Source organism: Bicyclus anynana, chromosome Z, assembly GCF_947172395.1.
Source record: "Bicyclus anynana chromosome Z, ilBicAnyn1.1, whole genome shotgun sequence".
Taxonomy (NCBI): Eukaryota; Metazoa; Arthropoda; class Insecta; order Lepidoptera; family Nymphalidae; genus Bicyclus; species Bicyclus anynana.
Window position 1 is genome coordinate 7,777,330 of NC_069110.1, and position 26,147 is coordinate 7,803,476.

The following is a 26,147-nucleotide window of genomic DNA, read 5'->3' on the forward strand; positions in this document are numbered from 1 at the left end:
TTTGAAGATTGATTTGTTTGTTCATTTTCTTGTTTGTTAATCTTGTTGGTAACATAAAAAAATAATACAGCTTCAAAATGTTACTTCGCCATTTTGGTACACCGGCGAACTATTTGCCCTAGAAGAGTGATAAAAACATACTTTTATTAAGCCAATTATTTAACTAGACATTTATACATCATATTCTCATCTCCATATACGTTTATTCGGGGGTATACCTGGGTTCCATGAGCCGGCGTTGTATGGGCCGGTGGCCTTTAGGTAAGTTGCAGTTTAATTTTGGACTTTAAGAGGTAGATATTCTAATTTGTTTCTTACGTTATTACTTAGGGCTTGGGATGCCGGAGTGAGACCTAAAACAGAAGAAGCGGCAGTGAGGCGCGTAGCTGAAAGAAATGCTTTAAGATGTTCTCTTCTTAGAAGCGAAGCACGAAAAAAGCAACAACCAAAGGTCAGTGTAAACTAATCGTGTATGGTTAAGATGCTCTTGTTTGATATTATACAGTAGTTGATGACATTTTTCAATTGATTTCACGTTTTTTTAATAGGTTGATAATATTAATTAATTATGAAACACGGCTAAAACTCACGTGACATAAAGTCGTATGCCCGACTTAGCCGTGTATGAATAACACTCACGTATAGTTTAAATTCTAAAAAAGGTTGATAAATAAATACCATAATAGTGAATGTCACACAAATGTGGAACTGTCGTTGACAAATTTGGCTTGAGGGAGGTTTCAGCCGCCACTAGTTACTATCCTACCGTCAAAGACGTACAAGCGAATTAGTGTTCCGGTACGATGTCACTTAGAAACCGAAAGGAGTGTGGATTTCGCCCTACTCCTAACAAGTTAGCCCGCTTCCATCTTAAATTGCATCACCACTTACCACCAGGTGATATTGTAGTCAAGGGCTAACCTTGAAGTGAATAAAAGAAAAAATCAAGACCGGAAGTCACAGCAGTATAAATTCCAAATTTTTTCACCGCGGCTAGTTGCTTCAACAGAAGGGTTGGCTAATATTTTGCGTAAAGACTCAGCCTGGCGTCCAATGCGGAAATGCAGCCGGTATTCTTGCCACTATTCCAAGTGGGCATTGTTTGTATATAAAGATTAGTTAGCTCAAGTCCCTTGTTTCTTATTGTTTTAGTAACAATTGTATTGTGTACGAAATTTCAAAGGACTATCTACTCGTACTGTCTTGATTGAATAAACAGAATTTCGATTTGAATGCCATGTATTGAATTCCATGTAACATTGGTAGATAGCGGCTTAGTGAATACCAGTATTTCCTCGGGTTGCGTGTGTCCGAGCATAAGCTTTAGAGATAAATTGAGGTGAATTGTTAATATTGATCCATTCCATTGATGGCTTCAAGCTTGTACAAAACACAAAAGCCTGGTCGATGATAGCGATAGCCCATTGTACATGAATTTGCTTACAGTTACGATATTCTCTGACCGACGCTTGAGGTTTAGTAATTGATAGGTATACTAACAGTAGCCTGTCAATACATATAACAGCATAATCTATGTAAGACAAAATATTAATTTGTACAAACGAAAAGGAGATTTAAACTCACCTCTTACTAGACACGGGCATAAGTTACTTATTTCTGCATTTCGTCTCCAAAGAGTAATAAAATCTTTTGTAGGATTGGGTGTAGTCTTCTGTGTTAAAACATTTACTTAGTCGAGGTTAGTACACCATGAGTACCTCAATGATAAAGATGCTTGGAGGCCATTGGAGTTGAGTTTCTTGCCGGTTTCCTGTGGTAGAATCTTTACTAGAAGTTAACTGACGTGTTTAAAGTGCTTATAAAATGAGCCTACTTAATGAATGAATTTTGAATTTTTTGAATTTTTGATCAATCATTGGTTGGATGGTCCATTAAAAATGAATTTATGAATTTGATATTGATTTGAGTTTGTTCCGAAAGTTACATTCGTCAACAAACATTTTTTAAATGAGAAAGAATATTTATAATTATTTTATATATTATAAATTAAAGTTTATATTAGAGATTTGTTTAAAGGTTCTTTAAAATAAAAGTGAACATTATGCAAAACATCAAAATAACAACTAATTTATGTGTGTTTATAACTCAATCACACCTCAACGGCTCAATGAATCTAGGTAAAAATTGGCACAGATATAGATTATAGTCTGTTCTTTTTATTCCGATATTTTAAAAAATGGGATTTACGCGGGTGAAACTGAAGGTACAGTTTGTAGTCAATACTTATGAGGCTCAGAGGCAAAGTAGTACAGTCCTCATTTTAATTAATATACTTGCATTTTAACTAGACGTTTGTATAAATCTCAATGAAATTGAAAATAGGGTATTTACGAGTATTATTATATCAACATGTTATTGTTATAGCAGGAGACGACGTCTCTGTCAGAACGCATACGACTCCTCACTTGTGACGTAGAAGACGAAGACCACCACGATGACCAACGGTCATCGCCTTCAGGCATCGACAAGTTTTCAAGCAGTAGCGACAAATCGAGCGACAAATCCTACAACAGCATCGATAAAAACAATGAGAAAGCCTTCGGCAGCGCTTCGTCGAGTTCATCGTCTTCGACATTATCCGCACCAGTTCTCACGCGCCAACTACCACCGGACTTAGGCGACGTCCATCAGGAACCTCAGAAGGTAATATATTGCTTATTTATTATGAGACTTTGAAAATGAGCAAGTGGGCTTTAGACGACACGTCTAAAGTAAACTTCTTTGCCCTTTGAGAGTTTTTTTGACGAACGTTAAAGCGCAGTGTTGGTCGACCCCCGATCAGGTGGATTGACGATATCAAGCGAGTTGCAGGGATTCGTTGGATGCAGGTGGCTCAGTATCGTGATGTTTGGAAGTCCCTACAAAAGACCTATGTCCTGTAGTGTACGTCCATCGGCTGATATGATGATAATGATGATATTATAATTAAGTAATTATGGTATAATTATGTAATTATGGTTTATAAAGCCGGTTGATTAGTTTTAAGAAAATTTATATAATTGGATAGAAGCAGGCGTTATTTTGCGGAAGTTCATCATGATTATATAATGATTTATTTATTTTGCTATCATCCGCGAAACGTATCTCTACATCTCCTGAGGATGCTCCGGTTTCGGGGTGAAACGTACGTAGAGAGTATTTTGTCGGACCTGGGTGACGTTGTCGCATGGGTTCGCCGAATTTTCGCGGATGATAGTAAAATAAATAAATCATTATATAAAATTTATATAACCTTAGTACCTACTTGAACTTTTTAGAAAGTTCTGTATTGCATACCATTTATCCATTCACCAGGCAACGATTTAAAAATATGAGGAACTTAAATTGGTATAGGTCTGTTATAATTCACTCAATCCGTGTATCCATATGAATTCTCAAAAAAAAATAGAAGCAGTATTTAGGCTGATCAACACGATAAAGATAAAAAGAGATAAAAGAAGTGCTTTTGTGTATTCGCAAATCTTAACTCTAAAGGAGGAAAAAATAGTTTCAGCTAAAGTTTAATAAAATCAGTACTATTAGTCGATTTCTTGTTGTTTACAGAACGATGAAAGTTTTAAATTGCCAATTTATAACAAGATACCGGCTATTGTGGCCGTTGTTAACACATACTTATTCTTTTGTTCTCGCGGAAAAGCGGTTGAAGCTTTCAATTACTTTTATCGCATAAGCTACTGCGGCATTTTCCGATTATTTTCTCGTTATTCGAGGACAGTTTCAACACGTTCTTTAGTACATTATTGAATAAATTTAATGATAATAGTTACGTTACGTTATCAACCCATATTCGGCTCACTGCTGAGCTCGAGTCTCCTCTCAGAATGAGAGGGGTTAGGCCAATAGTCCACCACGCTGGCCTAATGCGGATTGGCAGACTTCACACACGCAGAGAATTAAGGAAATTCTCTGGTATGCAGGTTTCCTCACGATGTTTTCCTTCACCGTTTGAAACACGTGATATTTTATTTCTTAAAATGCATACAACTGAAAAGTTGGAGCTGCATGCCCCGGACCGGATTCGAGCCCACACCCTTTGGAATCGGGGGCAGAGGTCGTATCCACTGGGCTATCACGGCTACTAATAATAGTTACTTATGATATATAATGTACATTATATAAACAATGTCTGTTTGTCAGAGGTAAACTCAAAAATGCCTCAACAAATATTCATGCGGTTCTCATTAATTGATTCACGAGTAAGGTTCGACTATTATTTTATTAAGGTTTTGTATAAGTCATTTGATATTCCTATTATGATGATTGTGTTGTTGGATGTGTCAGAAATAGATAATATACCTGGGAGCTTTCATAAAAAACGCCGCCTAATCCCTTCGAGATAAAGAAATATTCCTCTTATAAAAAGATACAAAAAGTTCCCAGTAAAATATCTTTTAGCTTACTATACCTTCAAAAATAGTTATATCTACACTAATCGTAATAACAGTATAAACGCTTTTAACAAATTTTGTATGTTTGGATGTTTGTTACTCTTTGACTCCGCAACTACTGAACCAATTTGGCTGAAATTTGGAAAGAAATTAGAATTTACTCTGGATTAACACATAGGCTAGTCTACTCTTTCACGCCGCTACTACTGTCCCGAATCACCTGACACTTGAAGTAGAGATAGATTATAGTCTGGATTAACAAATAGGCTACTTTTTATCCCGGAAAAATCCATGGTTCCCAAGGAATTTGTGAAAATTTAATTCTACGCAGACGAAGTCGCGGGCGTCTACTAGTATAACATAATTAGACAAACGATTTGTATTTTTGTATGTAACAAATAAACGCAAAAGTTCTGGACTGGTTTGAAAAATTCTTTCACCAATAATTATGTTACATTTTCAGGGAGTAGACCTAGTCTATATTTTATGTCCATACTAGGTGACGCCGCGCGGTTTCACCCGCGTGGTTCCCGTTCCCGTAGGAATACGGGGATAATATCTAGCCTATAGCCTTCCTCGATATATGGGCTATTTAACACTAAAATATTTTTTCAAATCGGACCAGTAGTTTCTAAGATTAGCGCGTTCAACAAAACAAACAAACTCTTCAGCTTTATAATGTTAGTCCCACGGAAATGTACGCGGGTAACTACGCGGGTGAAAACCGCGAGGTTCTGCTAGTGTAAAATTAAACACAAATTTTTTTGCTGACGAATTCGCGGGTAACCGCTAACCCTGTTATTAATAAATGTGATTGTGTACGACTTTCTCAAAAGAAACCAACTCTCGTTTACGTACAAGTACAATTCATATTTATTTTCAACAACAATTACGGGTATTCAAGAACCCAAAAGATAAATTTTATTAAAACGTTTCGGGCAGGTAATTACATATCGGATGTTTTGTATTTATTTTACAAAAACCTTTAGCTTTATCGAAATCGTATTTATTATACAAAAAGGTTTTTACTGGAAATAAAATATTGGCAATTTGACAATGGCGACTTTGTTTTTAATTTGCGCTAATGTACGAAACACGTATTATTATTATTTGTTTATCAATATGTGTTTCGTAGGTTACCTCATTTTTTTATATTGTGTAATAGATAAGGGCAGAGCCTCGACGTCAGTTCCTGTCTACCCTGGCACCGTTGACAGCATGTGTGGGTAGCGCTGCTCATCACGAAGGCTTCTACTACGTGCCGCCTGGAGACCGTGCCTCGTCAGCAACGAACATAGATCTTCAAGAGCATAACGAAGCACCAGCGCCAGATGTCGTCGCGGGAACGCCAGGTACCTATTATTACTACAATTTTTCTATACTAATATTATAAAGAGGAAAACTTTGTTTGTATGTTTGTTTGTTTGTTTGTTTGTTTGTTTGTTTGTTTGTTTGTTTGTTTGTTTGTTTGTTTGTTTGTTTGTTTGTTTGTTTGTTTGATTGTAATGAATAGGCTCAAAAACTACTGGACCGATTTTAAAAATTCTTTCACCATTCGAAAGCCACATTATCCACAAGTAACCTAGGCTAAATTTTATTTTGGAAAAAAATAGGGTTCCGTAAGATATTTGGGTTTTTCGGACACAAGGTGTAAAAAATCAACCAGAACAGTAGGGTAGGGGTAGGTAGGAGTAGGGTAGGGGTAGAGGTAGGCTGGGGGTTGGGTAGGGGTAGGATAGGGGTAGTTGAAAGTTTACATCGGGTTTCACGCGGACGAAGTCGCGGGCGTCGGCTAGTATTAGATATAGAAGTGTTGGGTTGTCTTCAGAAGCGAATCAAAATTTTCAAATGTTCTTGTAAACTAATTGGCAAAATGGAAAATTCCTATCGCTATGCAGGTTCGTAGTGAGTTCTCGGGGTAGGCAGGGCATTTTTGCATCTATGGTGTGCACGCCACTGGGTACTTTGATATAACTTAAAAGTGTAAAACTTTTCAAATTTATAATTAAAAAGTTAAAGTTATCAACGCACACACATTTCAAGTGTGCAATTCACTCTACAATTATCTAAAATTCATTAAATCCCGCCTATCATATTTAAGCTTAATACGATTTTCCGCATAATACGGTATATTACGCCATTCCCTGTAACATGAGGAATGCTTTCATACATCTCAACACATGATCCTGATGCATTATGCGATTAATATTATTGTATACGCGTGTTATATGTACCTACTAATGTTGTAGGGATGTAAAGTTTGTGAGATTTTGTGTGACGTGAAGCGACAGTGATTGTATCATTGTTTCGTGGTAGAGGAAACACATCAAGCAGATTCCCGGACTCGTGACCTTGGGAGTAGGCTTAAGAGATCCCTTTAGAATGCACAAAACACTTATCTTACCTGCTCGACATGTTCTTCATGCCCACACTAAACAATTTATGATCAACAAGTAACGTTAGAGCCGTGATATGATGTTTCCCTTCACCGCTTGAGACTCGTGATATTTAATTTCTTAAACACAACTGAAAAGTTGGAGGTGCATGCCCCGGGCCAGATACGAACCCACACCCTCCCGAATAGAGGTCATATCCACTGGGCTATCACGGCTCTTAATGCTTATTTAATCTCTTATTTCAGTACTAGCGATGGAAGAGTCTTCTGCTACAGAGGTAGTTTATACTATTCCTAACAGAAGGTTCTAAACTAGCATGTTTATGTAATTTAGACGATGTTATTATTAAAAAAAAATATAACTCTAGGTGCAACTGAGAGCGACGATGGCCTAGCAGCCTTTGCCCGTGCATCAGCACCTCGGACAGAAAGGCTGAGGCAGCGCTATGGCCAGGACTCACAACCAGTCAGCAGTGATGACGAGCATGATGACTATGGTAATTGCCTTTCCTTGTTTTTTGAAAATTTGTAACAAGTCTTTGTTGCATATGCCATAGACTTGCACTTGATCATAATTACGTGTAATAAAAAAAATCCATTGGATGTACGACGCTTTCTCGTAAAGACACAATTCTGGCCGAAGCATCTGTTTATTTATATAATTTTAGAAACTCGTTGCTGTCACAATGTCGTCGTCTATGTTATTTATGATCAGAAAACAGAAAAACACCAGAAACCAGGTGTTACATAAGTGCACGTCACACAACACCAGAAATAGATTGACCAATCGCTTGTTCGTGAAATTACACCAAAACAGAGTAACTTCAACGGCTTCATTCCTACGCGATCAAAACTTTTGGAGTTTTCATTATTCTGACCAATTGTGATACCTTTTTGAACAAATATAGATGTTGTGTCATATTTATTATGCAATATGTTGTGTCATATGTAGTATGGATACTACACATTTTTTTTGCCACAGCGGTTAGAACAGTGAAAGTTATATATACCTACCTATATATTTAATAGGAGTTGGGACACGTCAAATAAAGTCATCACTCACGGCGTAACTGTGTGCTTAGACATCTTGCGCGTTATGTGGCAACGACCAATAGCCGTTAGCCGTAGTCGCAAAAGCTGTTGCCAGATTGCCACGACCGGTCCTGAATCGGTCAATCAATAGGCCTGCCTGCTGTACAAAACTAAGAAGATTTTTTGCATAGAGGCAGTTTAGATGCCTAGAAACTCTAATCACATTTTTATTTGTGAAAATAATATAATAATATTTTTATAAAACAAAATTGTATTTTTATTACGTCACCGCAAACGCCAATCATAAACTGTAACGTCATTCGCTACAAGGCATCGGTTTGTGATTGGCGCTTGCGGTGACGTGATATAATCACATCATTGCAAACGCCAAACACGCTGTTATCTCTATGAATGTCGTCACTTGCTAGCTGTGTTGTGTTTCGGCGGCAAAAATTTTACGAAGATATTTTTTCATTTATATTAAATTCTTTACTTGTTATTATTGACGGGACAAAATAAAATATAGCTTATTATACTTCCATAATTCAGTTTAAACACTGTTTACAAAAGAGGCAAGTAGCCTACTATCGCATAAAACAAGCTTAATAGGGTTGCAGTTACAATTACAGAGCTTGTGCGCGTGCGCTCGTAGCAAACTATATAACTCGTACGTATAATATTTTGGTCGTATTAATAAGCCATAACGGCCTGGCCTAAAGCCGACGCACCGCAGTTTAACCCGCGTAGTTCCCTTTCCCGTGAACATACGGTGATAAAATATAGTTTATGACACTCACAAATAACGTGGCTTTTTAGTCGTAAAAAAAATTAAAATCGGTTCAGTAGATCCAAAAATTACCGCTATATTAATTATTAATTTATAATTACATATTTTTGGCTGGTAGGAGGCTTTGGCCATGGGTAGTTACCACCTTAGCGACAAAGAAGTACCACCAAGCGATTTAGCGTTCCGGTACGACGTCGTGTAGAAACCGAAAGGGGTGTGGATTTCATCCTCCTCCTAACACGTTAGCCCGATTCCATCTTAGATTGCATCATCACTTACCATCAGATGAGATTGTAGTCAAGGGCCAACTTGTAAAAAATAAAATATATATATATATCTTAATTATTATACTTTGTTGGTTAATTAAGTTTAATATTAAATACGGGTTTACACGAACAATAAACAACCACTTACGAGTGCTTCAGATGCGTAAATTCCCTTTTAATTTAAAGTTCAAATTGAATGCGCATAATTTACGGTCGTTAGTTGAGCATTCGCGTGTGAATAATTTCGTTTATGACTATCTGGCTGAATATTTCCTTTAATTATAATCATGCAGTTAATTATATTATTGACATTCAATCACTGAATATCGAGAATTTCGCAAAATAACGTTCCATTGTATTTCCATCAAAGGTACCTACTCGTAATGATTAACATTCCGTTACACAACATTATTATTTTGTTAGCTCTATGCTGAATTGGAAATCATAAGTTAGTATAAAATAAGCCACTGGTTTTAGTACAATCTTGACTATAATCTCACCTGATGGTAAGTGATGATACAATCTAAAATGGAAGCGGGCTAACTTGTTAGCAGGAGGATGAAAATCTACATCCCTTTCGGTTTCCACACGACATCGTACTGGAACGCTAAATCGCTTTGGTACGTCTTTGCCAGTAGGGTGGTAATTACCCACGGCAGAAGCCTCCCACCAAACAATTGAGAACGAAGTAGGGAAGTTAGTGGTGTTTACTTCCATAGAGGCATGTTAAGCTATCGATACCAGGTCATTATGACACTAACACCTTAGAACAACAACTAGATCTTTCTGAAACAAGATATCTATGGAGGGAGTGTGATCTGACAAGCTTTCAGCTTTTATACAATGCCCATCAGAGGCTTAGTTCATCTCTTATGCTAATTAAAAAAAACGTGTGCCAATGTCATTCAGCGGGTAACACTCGCTGGATACATGACTGGCTACTTACCTATTGTTAAATGGTGATAAACAAATATTAACAAATCTGGCTGAGTATGTTGTGGACTTTTAGCGGACCAAGGCGCGATTGAAACTCTCGTAACTTCAATTATTATTTTCGACTAATTATATCACCATTATCTAATAATATAATTTCCGTGGTGTTTGGAAATACCGACTCGCAAGTGAGGACGGCGACGTGACGTTGGCAGGAGTTATTGAGTTGTATCAATATACTAGGACACGTCAAATAGAGGCGTCGCGCTAAGCCTGACGCGTTACGCATTAGTGATATGTTAAGGATTAGGCATCCCACGAACCAGGTGGCCACGACCACAATTATTAGTTAGCCGTTGTCGCAACTACGCCGAGATTTGTGGCCACGACCGCAACCGATCGTGATGCTGCGAATGTATATATTTTAATTCTCATTCTTCAGGTTTCCACCGACGACCAGCTGTCCGAGGGATAGCTGTGAAGCAACAGCTGGGAGCTTCGGACGATATACTCCAGCAGATGCAGAATGAGCTGCAACCGACGTCGACGCCCAGTACTACGTCTCAGATGCCAGTGCATGCTTGTCAACGCACTAACAGCTCTTCAAACTACTCCTGGCCGTACTATTCTGAAGCTAATCTCAACTCTAGGCCGCAGAGTAGATCTAGCAGCGTTCCCAAGCAGCAGTGGTAAGTTTGAATTTAAATTATTTATACGACTTCATATACAGATAGAGAAAAACTAATAATATAAAATTCCATGGATTCATCCTGTGAATGCTGGTTCCATCGCATATTAAAGTGAAAAAATTCTGAGCAGCTCAGGACTTGCAACCCAGGTGTAAAGTTCTGTAGTTTCCTTTGTTAGTTTGTAAATGTATGACAGTTAGGAAATGAATGAAATCATATGTGTGAACGTAATAAAAATAGGTTTTATCGTTCATGTTTGTATCGTTTTATAACGTTATATATATTTTTTTAATAAAAGATGTAAGAGATTTTAATTTTTTCTTTAGCTTATTAATAAAACTATCTTAACCTTTAACCAGGGACAACTAGGGGCGTGTAGCCTGAGTGACTACGCCTGATATGCCTCTAATTAGTATTACTAATGTGTTAAGCAACCGATGACACTTCTGTCTTCTTCCACGATAGTTTTAGCATTAAAACAGACAGAAGCTACTGAGCCGCAAGGTGGCAAGCAGGGAAAAGTGGTCAATTCCAGGAATGTGCAAAGCACGCTGTAGGTACCACGCGTCCCTTGTTAAAGGTTATATATTTTTCTCACATAGTGTAAGAGATAGTGCATGTTTTTAGGTCCAAAGGAGATTACGTTTCCCGGCAATGCAGCAACCCACCGTCCTCACAGCATAGCGATGCTTGTTACGCCCACGCCCAAAACATGGCGACATACCAACACTACCAGCGACAACAGGAGAACATCTACCGAAACTGCACTCTTTACGCTAACGTTGGGTAAGTAATTCATCATCATTATCAATATATTCGGCTCACTGCTGAGCTCGAGTCTCCGTTCAGAATGAGAGGGTTTAGGCCAATAGTCCATCACGCTGGCCCAATGCGGATTGGCAGACATCCCACACGCAGAGAATCAAGAAAATTCTCTGGTATGCAGGTTGCCTCACGATGATTCCTTCACCGTTTGAGACACGTGATATTTAAAGGTGCATGACCCGGATTCGAACCCACACCCTCCGGTATTCTGATACCGGAAGGTGTGGGTTCGAATCGTGGGTTCGATAGCCCAGTGGATACGACCTGCCCGGAGGCAGAGTTCGTATCCACTGGGCTATCACGGCTACGCACACGCTTTGACAAAAGACTTTGGGTGTGATTACAGTTCTTCAATACGATTAAGTTACAGTGTAAGGATGAGCCGTGGTAGCCCACTGGATATGAACTCTGCCTCCAAGAGGGGATAGGTTCGAATCCGGTCCGGGGCGTGCACCTCCAACTTTTACGTTGTGTGCATTATAAGATACATAGAAACAGACTATAAACTAATCGAAATATTTCGAATATACACTATGTATTATATATATTTGTTGACTTGGAAAATAATAATTAATTGGCGTTGGACATGGCCTCCTCGATTTTGTATCAGCGGATACAATTTTGTCTATTATCTTTGGCATGGCTATCAGACCGTGCTACATCCGGAGTTCCTAATTAATTATTGTTTTCTTTTGAACAAATGTTATATTGTATTAGAACATTTATATTTTTATAATAATATATATTTATATAATTGGTATTCGAATACACGTGTCTCTAATATAAAGCTCACTTCGTAATAATAAATGCAATCGTATTCAATTTACAACTGGCAATAGTAATGGCAATGGTTTTAATTACCATTCAGATATAGATTACATTTAATAATAATCATTTTAACAATTTCCGCATAATTACAACATTTAATCCGATTACTTTGCATACCCATATTTTAACAAATGCATCATTCATTTTAGTTTAAGATTGCGTAATTATTATATAATGGTAAAGCGAACGCCCAAATTCTCTCATTATACGATTGTAAATGATAAATGCTTTAATTTGAAATGAATATACCTGCATTTTCCGCAATAATTAATTCCGTTTTACCATTATTTCTTCATTACAGCCAATGTAAATATTCCACAGTCACCGAATATTTTTCAAGTAGGTAAAAAGTTAACTAGTAGTTATTTTACTTTTAATAATTATAGTAAAAATACTTTAATAGGTTCTATAGTCAAATGTAGTCATTACATAATTCCTTGTGTATGATGTTCATGCAAGTTGTAGTGTGTGTAATTTTTATTTACGCATAACTTTTTACCAATAAATCCTAATTTTACTGAAAAGGATATTCCTAAAATTCCAATCCTACGGGTAGGAAAACAGGGAATGATTGATTGTTTAACCATTTACCATTGTAAAGTAAAACCACGCATAACTTTTTATCAAGTGACCTTATTAAGGGTGGGAAAATAGGGGTGATATATTCATCATTCACAGTATCCAATGCTGATTGCTCAGCACTGAGTATTATCAACAAGAAAGCATTTACAAAAAAATTCGACTTTTGGCCGGGGGATGAGGGGTGTTAGGGTGAAAAATATATTATAAAATTAGGGTTACAAAATATTGTTAAGGTTTTTTTTGCTTTTAGTTCCGTGAGTATGTTTATGTTTTTAAAGTCGGTCGTTCCATGAAAAAAAATATTTTTCTTTATATAAACTTAACAGTTTCAAATTTCACGTTCACCGTTCGCGCAAACTTCGTTGAAATACTGAATGTCTTCGCTTCACCTAATACTAGTTGACTAGAAAGGGGTTCAGTTGAATCAGAATCTCTACCAATTACCAACAAACGACGACTCAACAAAGGGCGACGGAGATGTAGATACTTACCTAGATCAAATAACAAACACTTCGAGTTGCGAGAAGCAATTTTAACTTATCAATGCGCTGTTACGCTGAAACTGGTAGTATTACAAGCACTTTGTATCACTTTTGCAGGTGTTCGGATAGCAATCAAGAGTTATACAGTTCTCAAACGAGTTCAGAACAAAATTCCCCTGTTCGCTCTGCCCGATGCAGGAGACCGGAATCGCCACCCCCTATTCGTAGCCACCATCAACTGCTCTACGTGCCGTACAGTAACCATTACCACTACCAACAAGACTACGCTCAGACTTGGACAGCCAATGATTGTAAGTAATAATAGTAGGGGAGCCGAAGTAAGGATATTTGCAGTTACTCGAGCGCGTCAGTTGAACATAAGGAAATATACCTTGCACGTTGTTCAGTACCTCCACCAAGTGTGGGCCCTTAATATTGGTGGGTACGTTTAAGGCAACCAAAAAAAAAAAAACTAACTTCAGAAATACTCAAGCAGCACGTCAGATTAAGATAAGGTGTGCATTTCGAAAATCTGATGATTTCAGCGTAACGTAATGGAATGGGAGGGATCTAAAGTTACAAAATAAAACCCTTACATTTCTGTTATCCAGACACGAGCGCGGTAATTTTTTTACTTATTTTAAATGAAATAATCTCCTGAAAAATCACTCTTGTTTTCTGATGATTTCAGTAAGCCAAAATAATAAAATTTGTCTTTAAAGTCTGTAGTTTTTTTCCCCACCGCTGAAAATGAAAAAAGTATATAACCATTTATTCTTTCTATCATCTAATGACGCTGTAGTAACTGCAAATTTAGCACCCTGGCTATAATACATCCCATCCCATCCAATCTTATTATGTAAATGCAAAAGGACACTCATCACGAAATCTCGAAAACAGATAATCAAAGATAAATTTGGCAGGGAGGTAGTTTACAATTAGTAGACGTCCGCTAAGAATGGATTTTGCAAGAAGGTCGGATTAAGGAGGTCGAAGAGCGGACGTATACGAACTTGTATATAATTTTGTTTATTTTATAAGTAAAATAAAATAAATATAGTGGACAAGTGGTACAAAGTCCACCGGGTTCGCTTGTATAGCATGAATCTCCTCTAATATTTTGGTTAGAGGAATGATTTGGATTGTTAACCTACTCCAAAGAAGGAGGTTCTCAATTCGAGTATGTTTTTTTAGATGTAACAAATAAACTGAAAAATTGATAGTACGATTTGAAATTTTTTTACACCAATAGAAAGCTACATTATAAGTGAGTAACATAGATTATATTTCATCACCGTATTCCCACGGGAATGAGAACTACCCGGGTGAAATCACGAATTTCTGCTTTGAATTATAAAATAGAATAGGCTTCGTTTTTAATTTTAATTAAGGCTTTTTTAAATTTCATTTTCAGATAATCGGATGCATGGTTATTACCAGCACCAAACGCTGAGTGGAGCGACCACGCCGCAACCAGCTGCACTGCCTCAAAGGGCACATTATTCGCATGCATTGCATCTACAGGTAATTGCCCTACCAGTGGCGTGCATCTCATAGATGCAAAAATGCACTACCTATCCTGATCATAACAAACCTGCATTGTAGAATAAATTTTCCATTTAGTACAATTTGTGCCAATTATGCCTACCATAGTTAAAGTGTTGTGCACGCCACTTTCTACCCTACCTTCATATCTACGTGGTGATACCTTATGTACCACAAGGTACGTGAAGCGGTGGGTGAATAGATAACAGGGACACTTAATTCTGAATGCACTATATATTACTACCAGCAGATCCGGTAAAGCTTCACTTTAACAGTAATACAAGCAATTAATTACAAGAAAGCTATCGGCGACAAACGGAGTAATTAACCGCTGATTTAAAAAAATAATGTATGATCTCATAAATAATAGGTAATCTTTAAAATATAAGTAAAGGTATTTGATATTTAGATATTTATCGGTCCTGACAAGTCTACATTTAATAGAAAATATTAAATAGCTTTTACTTATATCGATGCCTTCGTAACGGCTGGCCAATTGCTATGGGGATTTCATTTATCAGCTCAGAGCTCAGCTTACATACTTAGTTACATAAGTACTGATTTTTAAACAAAAAGTAATAAACTATATTGGTAAAATAATAGTAATATCTCTGTTTTTTTTATTCTATTACGTTGTATAAGCAAGCGCTTAGCCGCAACCCCACTTTTAATTTTATATATAAGTATAAATTTAAAGGTGGGGGGGGGGGTTTAATCAATTTAATTCTAGTTTAATTTCAATCGCAATTTTTTACAAACCAGGTCAGATTGTGCCAGTATCCTTTTGAAAAATGCTCAATAATTTCAGACCCTGTGTCCCGCCCCGGCCAGATACCGCCCAGTACCTGCACCGCAGCCAGGCGGAGGAAAACAGATGATCTGCTATTCTGAGAAGGTAATACTGATTATTTTCTACTACTCTGAAACAATTTTCTGTTTAGTCTTCAAATACACTACTTGCTTCAACGACGTTCTGAGCAATGAAGCGGAAACGCGAATATTTTCAATTTGCATATATGTATAATAATTTATTTATTTTGCTATTACCGCGAAAAGCCGACGAACCAATGCGACAACGTCACCCAGGTTCAGGTTCAGGCAATGCAATTGCACGTTGTAGAGTCAACATCTCCTGAGGATGCTCCGGTTTCGGGGTGAAACGTACGTAGAAAGTCGGACCTGGGTGACGTTGTCGCATGAGTTCGTCGGCTTTTCGCGGATGATAGCAAAATAAATAAATCATTATATATTCATGATGAACCTCCGCAAAGTAACGCTTGCTTCTATCCAATATTTTCGATTTGTACCGTTTTGAGTCCTTTAGACTTGGCGCAATCACCGACGACGATCGGATGTAGGTGAGGCATGGTTGGCGAAGCTAAGCGAAGTTTGGTTTTCGTGTTCGAATAGCTTTGTTTATTTATATATACTTTATTGCACAAAAGAAAAACAATATCAAAGATAATAGAAGAAAACAAAATACAATAATAATTAGCTATAAAAATAAATATATACAATTATTCACATTAATTACATCAAAATGTACATTATAATAAATAAATATATACAAAATAAACATAAATATGTATATATGTATTTTTAGCTTCTTTTGCTTCGCCATGACTTATGTGCACTTCTTTCCTATCCCTACCCTACACCTAATTCATGGTAGCAGCGTAGTGATTATACGCTCCATTACTAACCAAATACAACTTATTAGTACATTTATATGATAATGATAATGATAATGATTGAAATGATAACGAAACACGGGATATTTTTGTATTTCTATCTAAAACAACTGAGAGTAACGTTTTAATTTTACCTATTTTGCATTGTACGATTTAAAAACAATTTTTTTTTCTATAGATATTTAAATTCTTTTTTTTTTTATTTTTTTTTATTCTTTACAAGTTAGCCCTTGACTACAATCTCACCTGATGGTAAGTGATGATGCAGTCTAAGATGGAAGCGGGCTAACTTGTTAGGAGGATGAAAATCCACACCCCTTTCGGTTTCTACACGGCATTGTACCGGAACGCTAAATCGCTTGGCGGTACGTCTTTGCCGGTAGGGTGGTAACTAGCCACGGCCGAAGCCTCCCACCAGCCAGACCTGGACAAATTAAGAAAATCTCAGTCTGCCCAGCCGGGGATCGAACCCAGGACCTCCGTCTTGTATATCCACCGCGCATACCACTGCGCCACGAAGGCCGTCTTCTCTAACACATCTATTAAAATTTAAATATTTGCTGTGCTGTGTGTAAAATGTTATTTCTTTTAGGCATTGCGAACAGTTAAAATGTTTATAATTACATACACCATCTATAAAACTGTATTTTATTTTAGAAGAGCAATAAAATCCGTAGCGTAGTGTAAAAGATATAAGCGTACTATGCTGAAAGCGACTATTTTATTTTACTATGTATTATTCAAGTACTGCGATTTTTTATTACAAACCTGATTACACCACTAAGTTGTTTCTATCATTTTACTCATATATGATATTGTTATTCTAGAGCTGATTCTGCAATTAAGCATGCAAAAAAAATTAAGTAAGTTTTGAGGAAGTAAATACGACCAATATTATAACCCATAAAGAACAAGGTAGTTAAAAAGTGCTTGTTATAATGTTAAATATTTTTAATATTGCAGGTTGCAGCTCCGCTGTACCAACCAGCCCCAGGATCCCCGTCTCGGGCTCCAAGGAGCGCGCCCGAAGGCGCACCAACTGCTACATCGCCCATGACTGCTCCTCAGAACCCTGTGTACTATGCCATGAATGTCTGACGCGGTGACTAGGTAAAACTATTATTGCTTCACAATAAAACCACAAATAGTAATAGTTAATAGAAATATGCCTCCGACTCCGAAGGGTGTGGCGTCGAATCTGGGGCATGCACTTCCAACTTTTCAGTTGTGTGCATTGTAAGAAATTAAATATCACGTGTCTCAAACGGCGAAGGAAAAACATCGTGAGGAAACCTGCATACCAGAGAATTTTCTTAATTCTCTGCGTGTGTGAAGTCTGCCAATCCGCTTTGGGTCAGCGTGGTGAACTATTGGCCAAACCCCTCTCATTCTAAGAGGAGACTTGAGCTCAGCAGTGAGCCGAATATGGGTTGATAACGAACGAACGATTAGAAATACGGCAATATTAATGAAATGACTTCAGAAACTCAGCATTTAAAAAATTAATACTGTAGTTTATAATAATTATTCATTTACAATTTATTTACTTGTTGTATGAACGGGGAAGCTGATCTAAAGGCCTCTAAGCATTTTTAACATTAAAAAATTTATCAATCCCATATTATCCTTGACTTAGTAAATTAAATAAAGTGTTTCAACACTCTGCTTAGTAGCGGTAGGGCCAAAATTATAAGGGGATCTTTTTATTTTTGAACTTTTTGAGACAATAAGTTGATATCACAGCAGTACTACATCATCCGTTTAATTTTTGAATTGCAAATGCGACCGAACGAAATTTACCCGCCAATATCTGGCGCCTTCGTCGCCGGCGGGATCTACACCTGCATGTATGACCACTAGGTGGAACTGGTGAGGTAGAGGGCGCCACATTTACGTTTGTACTGATTATGTTTTCTGTTGTTGTAACTAGATAGCGCAGTTTCACTACCATGTTATAAGTTCAAGTCCGACTTTAGATGTTTCTAATACCAGGCGTGTCTCTATAGACTAAGAGCCCGTGATTACCAGACCTTCGTCATTTAATAAAAGCTAAAAGTTTGTCAGCTCATGCTCCTACCATAAGTTAGTACGCTAGCTGATTCTGGGGTTTAGACCGTGGTGGGAGGTAGCAGGTTTTAAGGACTCAGACCCTTATCCATCTAAGTATAAAGTATATATTTTTATATTTTTATCGGCATAATATGAGAAATTATATCCCCATTTTACCAGACATTTAGTTTTGCGGCAACCTTTCGTAAACACTATTTGATTTGAAACTTCAAGAAACTCTAGTGAAGGGTTGCCATGAAGCCAAGCGTCTGGCAAATGGGGATATCATCATATACTGCCGATAAAAATATTAAAAAAATATATAAATGATATCAACGATTTTCGTTATGACATCGTCAAATTAATCATCGATTATTATTTAAAATTTAAACTATCGTGAATATTATTCATATTAATTGATAATGAAAAACGGCTAAAACTCACGTGATACAACGTCAGAGTATGCCCGACTATTTTCGAACAAATACTACTAGACTAGTTTGGATCATGCCGCGTTGCAAGAACCAGCTCATGACTAAGGACCCCATATCGGTTCGAAATTAGTCGGGTATACTCCGACATTGTATCACGTGAGTTTTAGTCGTGTTTCATAATCTATACTAATATTATTAAGTTGAAGAGTTTGTTTGATTGAACGCGCTAATCTCAGGAACTACTGGTCCGATTAAAAAAAAAAAATTCAGTGTTAGGTAGCCCATTTATCGAGGAAGGTTATAGGCTATATATTATTACCGTATTCCAACGGGAACGTGAACCACGCGGGTGAAACCACGCGGCGTCAGCTAGTCAATTAATATTTAAAAAAATACTTATTTAATAAATCTTCTTGCAGGTGAAAATTGTAGTGGGCCCTGACGCCGTGAGAATCAGCATACAGCTTCCAACCAAAGCATCAGACATGGAATAATAAGACAACGTTGATGTAGTATTGACCGTGTCCATATTTATTAAACCAAGAAAGAGATTGTCATCGTTACTAATATAACCAAAGAATACTTAAGAATAATGATGTAAATAATAATTATTTGTTCAAAATACTTACATTCTATTTCATCGAGAACGATAACCATGTTAATTTTGATTTTATTGAGATGGAGCGCTCATAGCTAACGATTTTACTGTAAACAGACTGTTTTGTAGGTCAACGTACTTTTCCGGTTATAAATAGTCAATATTTTGGTCCCATAGTCAATATTTTTGGTATTCTCTATATCATTTCAAATACTGTCTCTATATCAGGTCTCGTTTCTTTAGATAGTTGCTTCTAGGTTCAAGGCACATTAACCTTTTGCTAGCGACTAAGTCATCCCCAAAAATATCAGTCCGCTTTATAGCCAATCCGTTACATTTACCTGTGAGCCATGGACTGTCTTCATTTTAAACAGGTCCCCTGTAGTACTCATTTTGCACAACAAAAAAAAATAACTCAGTAAACTCGCAAAGTTATATTAAAAGAAACTCAAATTAAATCAATCTCGGATTGTACAAACAACACAATGTTCGTACTGATAACTGGTTTACTATAACTGAAATGTAAATCGACAAAGGAGATGGTCCAAAATTGTATGGAGCTCAGGATCAGTCATTGTACCCTGGCGGAAATAAAAAAAAATATTTTTTTTAACTATTTTGATTATACAAATCTACGAATTTACTTTAATTCTTTCGAAATAATATTCATTCTCTCCCAAAAAATGCAACACCATTATGTGTATTAATGGCGGATTGATGACGTTTTTATTGCAAAAGTCGAATTGACGTTTGCTGTCAATTGTCATGTCATAGTTGCTATAAGGGCGCCATCTTGATATAACTCGAGAACTTGGGTTTTAATTTGATTAATTTATTTTTATTTAGTTAGATTTATTCACTTATATTTAGATTATATTAAAATCCTTGTATCTTTTAAATTGTAATGAAACGGGGTACAAGAGTGGACCTGAAATGGACCATCTCCTTTCCAGTTGTAAGTCCATCCATGTAACTACGATTATATTAAAAATAGAGCCCTGTTCCCGAAACTCGAGTGTTCGCTGTCTCAAAATGCATCTAGTTACCTTTAATAATAATAATAATTAATTGGTTAACTGCACTTGTTACTACATCGGTCAGTGGGCCGTTCACTCTGTACAATCACCAAACAAAACACAAGTTATCATTGTGTTTGTACAATATGAATCGAGTCGAATGCATTAGTTAAATTTCATATTAGGCGATGCTACAATTGTTTGTATTCATTTTCATTGCATTACTTTTATATATTACAAGTTTAAATTATTTTAATTAAAAAAAATCTATTAAAAATCCGATTAAAATTGCAAATAAAGAAGCGTCAGTTGATTAAAACAGACCAATGCTAGAACTGTTCGAATAGAAAGAACAAAGATTTTAATACTGACTCTAATAATCTTGAAATTTTTCACGATATTGGATACCCCATAGTCATATATTGAATGGAAAGTATACTAAGACACCAATTACTGTACTTTGTTGGTATTAGTAAATTAAAGGGACACAAATATGTTATAAATTATACATAGAACAAGCATTGGTAAAATTATCAAGCATGTTAATGAAATGCTTGATAATTTTCCCAAGCTGTAAGGAAAACTAATCAAATTAACCCAATATGGTCAGGGGTAGGTACGATTTTCTGGTGGACCATCTTTAGAAGAAATTTCATGTAACATAAGTATATGAAATTCATTAAAAAATATGTAAGTAGTTGGATATTTACGTAAAATTATTATATAATCAGACAAATGAAACGTAGCGGTAAATGATTCGGCGATAACAATATTAATAAAAGAATAAATAAAAGTTAATTTGGCAACAGTACACAAGATATAATAGTTTTAAGAAAAGTTCAGTAATCTGTTTTTTCTTTAAAACTACTTTTTCATTTAATTTATAATGATTTTATAGATCAGTATTATAGAAATCTTATATGAAATAAATTACTCTATAAAGTATATTTTTGATATTATATAAACACGATTTGCGGAAATATGTCTGAATGTGGGAAGTGCCAAATAAACTCTTATCTATTTTTTAGAGTTACGCCAATATAATTATATGGTAAACAATACTTGTGTATAGAAAAGGAACTCATGGCATATAAAATAAGCATGCAGTACGATATATGCTAGATCTTCGTACGAGTAAGTAGGAAAATAAAAAAAAGACGGACACACTTTGTGCTGTCAAGTCGGAAGTATTATATAGGCCTATGTTAGCCATGACTAATTGACTAGTAATGTTGCATTTGTATTGTGTAGTCTCGTGGTATGAGTTGGCATGAGCAATTCGTACCCGTGTCTTATAGTGCGTGCCAAAAAACTATGATAATATTGAGTGATGTGAACTATGGTCGTACCAGTAATATGGATATTAACGTCATGACAAAAACATGTTAAGTATTATGTACATGTAATTATAAATATTTGAATGCTAAATTATTGAGTTGAAGCCTTAAAATAGTCAATCTTATATTTTTCCGCAACCGGCCTAGGTGTTTTGAATAATAAATTAGGCGCTTGATGTCTATGTTAGGAAACCATTTTATATATAATATGATGAAGATATACGTTATATGAACAGTGATGTTGTCCTCTTATAATAAATCTTAGCTTATTCAAGTTATGTGTTAACAATAATAGTGGGTAGTTAGATATAAGACAGTTGTTTCTCATTACAATAATTAATTGGTTGTTTATAGATAACCATCGTATCGGTATCAGAGTTTAGCTTTAGCTTTGGTGATGCTTACATTCTAAAATGGAATGTCTAACAATATAGTATTAATCATGTAGAATATTATTGCATAGTACATTGTTATGATATACTTTATTATATATTCAATTTTTAAGAATTTTACCGGCGTACGGCGGCGACTTGATTACCTAGGTGTTCATTTGACCCCCTATATATAAACATGAATTAGGATTTAGACCTCAATTTACTTCAAAGTAAATTGAACCTAAGCCAGCAAAGACGTACCGCAAAGCGATTAGCGTTCCAGTATGATGTCATGCAGAAACCGAAAGGGGTGTGGATTTTTATCCTCCTCCTAAGAAGTAAGCCCGCTTCTAACTTAGATCGCATCATCCCTTACCATCAAGTGAGATTGTAGTTAAGGGAAATATTGTAGATAATTAAAAAAAAACCTAATCACTACTGTTCAATTTAAGAAATTTGAAAATCGTAATCCATGTTTATAAATAAGGCCATTAATGTTTAGACCAGGACAACAATACATGTAATAATGTGTTCTAAAAATGCAAATTCCGATGCAATACATAAAAACGCTGTTTACATACAGTAGTATCGGATGCCAAAGACAATAACAGTATCTGTAGTCTACGCGTGATACCCATTTTGCTAGACGATAGTCTTAATGGAGACCGACATTTTTTATACATTGCTAGGCCCAGATTTAACGAATGAACCGTTACAATGACCAAATAATATCAGTTTTAGACTGGTTTATTTTCAGTTTGATTGACAATCGAACATTCAAGTTAAGGACAAGTAAAAATGCAAGATTTCAACAGAAAACACACATTTTTTAAAATATTAGCAACTGTTAATTCTAATTATTTTTGATGATTTTGATTTAAGATTTGAGGATTTTTCATCATTAATTTTTTTTCTGTTAGTTGCTGGGCCTAAAACGGTCGGTCTTCTTTGTGTATAAATCGACATAGTTTATAGATTGCTTGCCGATGTGACAATAACGATGGCAAGGGAACGGCTACCGTCATCGTGATTACAACAGCCCTAGTACTCAATTTTATGTCAACTACATCTTGTTATAACACATTTGCTCGTAAAGTATCTCTTATTTCACCAATTCGACATCATAATGTATCTCAATACGCACATGTGCCGTAATGTAAAGTAAAACACACATGTGCTTTATATAATATAAAACCTTTATCATCCGTCTAAAAACGAACGGTACTTTTTAAATCACAGCAAAGAATTTTTATGGCAGAAAAGTGCTCAGCAATAAAATTTACTTTGTGAGATAAAATGTAATAAATAAACATTTAATTCTTTGATGCCAATAATTTTCACAATAAATAACAGCCGTTTAAAATTAACATAAACACAAAAATATTAATTTAATTTATGAGGAAAACTGGTTTTTTTATGCCTTTAAAAAAACGACAAATGACAAGCATATCAGAATGAAAACAGTCAAAGATGCAAATTCATTTTCAGAAAGTGTGTTTCCTCGCAAATGTGTTATAAAACGTCGTATGACATATGTGCGCATTGACAATTACAGCCTTGCAATATCGCCTCGGCTGTAATTTTCATCTTATCGCACTTATATCATAATGTACATTACTTCATACTTGAATGTTTTTTTTAGTAATACCAATATGTTTACAGGTGTGTTAGCTATGCCTGTTGTTGTCGAATCCACGTTGAAATGTTTCGTTATCTTTTGGCATGTAATGAACAGCCTAGATACACTATTGGTACCTACATACCCTTGCCTAACCCTCTCTAATTCTACCTCAATGTTGTGCGTGAACACTTGTCACGCACAATGGTGAATGAAGTTAAATACCCTTGTACACTATTCTATAGCCACAATGATTGGTTTAGCCAATTTTTCAATTTTCAACTCAATAAACCCAGATCCACCCTATCATTGTTCAGATATTTTGTTAAATGCTTATTCAAGGTATGTGCTTCCAATGTGACGAAACATTTTAGGAATCTTTGCCTGGTAGCAGTTGTTCGCTTTGTCTTATTGCTACGTCTATATGCAGTAAGCACACGTGTTATTTCGGATATCATGAAATGAATGTCCCAGAACGGCGTTTTTACTTTAAGATAAATTAAAATATAATACAATGCAACGTAACCGCACAATTACGATACTAAGGAGACCAAAACATAACCTCAACCAGTATTATTAAAATTTGTATTTTTGAAAAATATGAAAAAATTCTTTAGCATTTATAAATATACATATACTTGTATCATCTTTAAAAGGTACATTATCGTTAAATTGTTTTCTTTAAATTATTTCATTTCCTTTTTAATTTTTTTTTAAATAATATCTACTTATTGATGTTAAGCAACTGTCTCCTTTTAAAATTTTTAAACATCAATATAATTGAAAAATCCCAGAATTTTTATATATTCTAAAATAATAAACTATATTCTAGCTGCTTTAAATTGTGGGAATATAGGAAATAGGAAATTGGGGACCTTTTGGGATTGAAAATATAAAAAGGTGTGTTACCTACAAACATTTTCAATTTCTGAAATTTAATAATGTTGAAGCATTATTTTAGAACTAGAATTTACTGAATAAAAAAACATCACCTTTTATTTAGATAGGTAATTGTTTTATATAATAAATACAATGAAAAATCCCTCAGCATTCCAAACAGATGAAAGTCGTAAAAAATATTGATTAACAATCTAATAATTGGATAGAAGCAGGCGTTACTTTGCGGAAGTTCATCATGATTATATAATGATTTATTTAGTTTGCTATCATCCGCGAAAATTCGGCGAACCCATGCGACAACGTCACTGGAGATGTTGACTCTACAACGTGCAATTGCAATTGCACGTTGTAGAGTCAACATCTCCAGTCTCCTGGATAAATAAATCATTATATAATCTAATAATAGACATTTTATTTTTAATTATTTTTACATATTCATATTATAAAAAAAAATTAAGCCTAACCAAAGTGCAACGTAATGTTTTGTCGTAGATGTCTATCCAAATAATAATGAGAATAATTATTGTGACTGCGTTTTTTCTTCCATAACTCGAATGTGGCTAAATATATTATTATATTTTGTATGTATAAAATCTTAAAATTAGCTTTGTAAAATTTAGAAAATATGTTTGTATGAGGTACAGTTAAAAAATATCTTTGTCGTTGTAATTATTACGAATACATTTAAATAAATATGTAAGGGGTAAACTTAACTAGGTGATACTGACACTTTTAGAAAATTATTTTTGAGTTGTGGTATTTTTTTCACTACTTAGCAGATTTTATAGGGATAGCTCAACTTCTACCACTCTTAACTCCAAAATGCGTGAAAAAATGCTAAGGGTTGTAAATCTTGGAATATTGCAAAGACTTGAAAAAGAAAGAAAGTAATTATTTACAATCTTGGTAGATAATTTTAGTCTACGTTTATAATTGTGGAACTACTATAACAGCTAAAAATTACGCAGAGATATTTCAAATTTTAAAAATAGTTTTTGTTTTATTAATTTTGTTTATGTTTTGTTATATTAATTAATTTCTGTTATGAGCTTTTTCTCAAAATATTTTTTTAATAATCCGCTACCGATGGGGAAGTACAGAAGTTTTGATTTCAACTCTAAAATTTTTTTTTATCATTTCCATTTGCACAGCATTCTTCAATTCATAAATTACATCATGATTGTACCGTTAATTCTAGATTCTATACGTTTGACGTTATTGTCAATCATCTTAATAATCATCATCATCATCAACCATATTCCGCTCACTGTTGAACGAGGGGTTAGGCCTTTGTCCACCACGCTGGCCAAATGCGGATTGGCATACTTCACACACACAGAAGTTTTAATCAAATTCT

At 35.4% G+C, this 26,147-nt stretch overlaps 1 protein-coding gene across 1 annotated transcript in view; it reads left to right on the plus strand.

Annotated features, from left to right (window-relative positions):
* LOC112049869 (uncharacterized) overlaps nucleotides 1-25,095 on the plus strand; it is a 158,832-nt gene extending 133,737 nt beyond the window's left edge. The window contains exons 8-18 of the mRNA XM_052890739.1: nucleotides 331-451; nucleotides 2,389-2,664; nucleotides 5,575-5,761; nucleotides 7,173-7,301; nucleotides 10,265-10,511; nucleotides 11,139-11,297; nucleotides 13,346-13,539; nucleotides 14,643-14,752; nucleotides 15,582-15,668; nucleotides 17,428-17,574; nucleotides 19,367-25,095. Of these exons, the coding sequence (XP_052746699.1) occupies nucleotides 331-451; nucleotides 2,389-2,664; nucleotides 5,575-5,761; nucleotides 7,173-7,301; nucleotides 10,265-10,511; nucleotides 11,139-11,297; nucleotides 13,346-13,539; nucleotides 14,643-14,752; nucleotides 15,582-15,668; nucleotides 17,428-17,562 (1,645 nt within the window). The 3' untranslated portion in view covers nucleotides 17,563-17,574; nucleotides 19,367-25,095. The remainder of the gene's footprint in view (nucleotides 1-330; nucleotides 452-2,388; nucleotides 2,665-5,574; nucleotides 5,762-7,172; nucleotides 7,302-10,264; nucleotides 10,512-11,138; nucleotides 11,298-13,345; nucleotides 13,540-14,642; nucleotides 14,753-15,581; nucleotides 15,669-17,427; nucleotides 17,575-19,366) is intronic.
* Nucleotides 25,096-26,147: the final 1,052 nt, after the last annotated feature.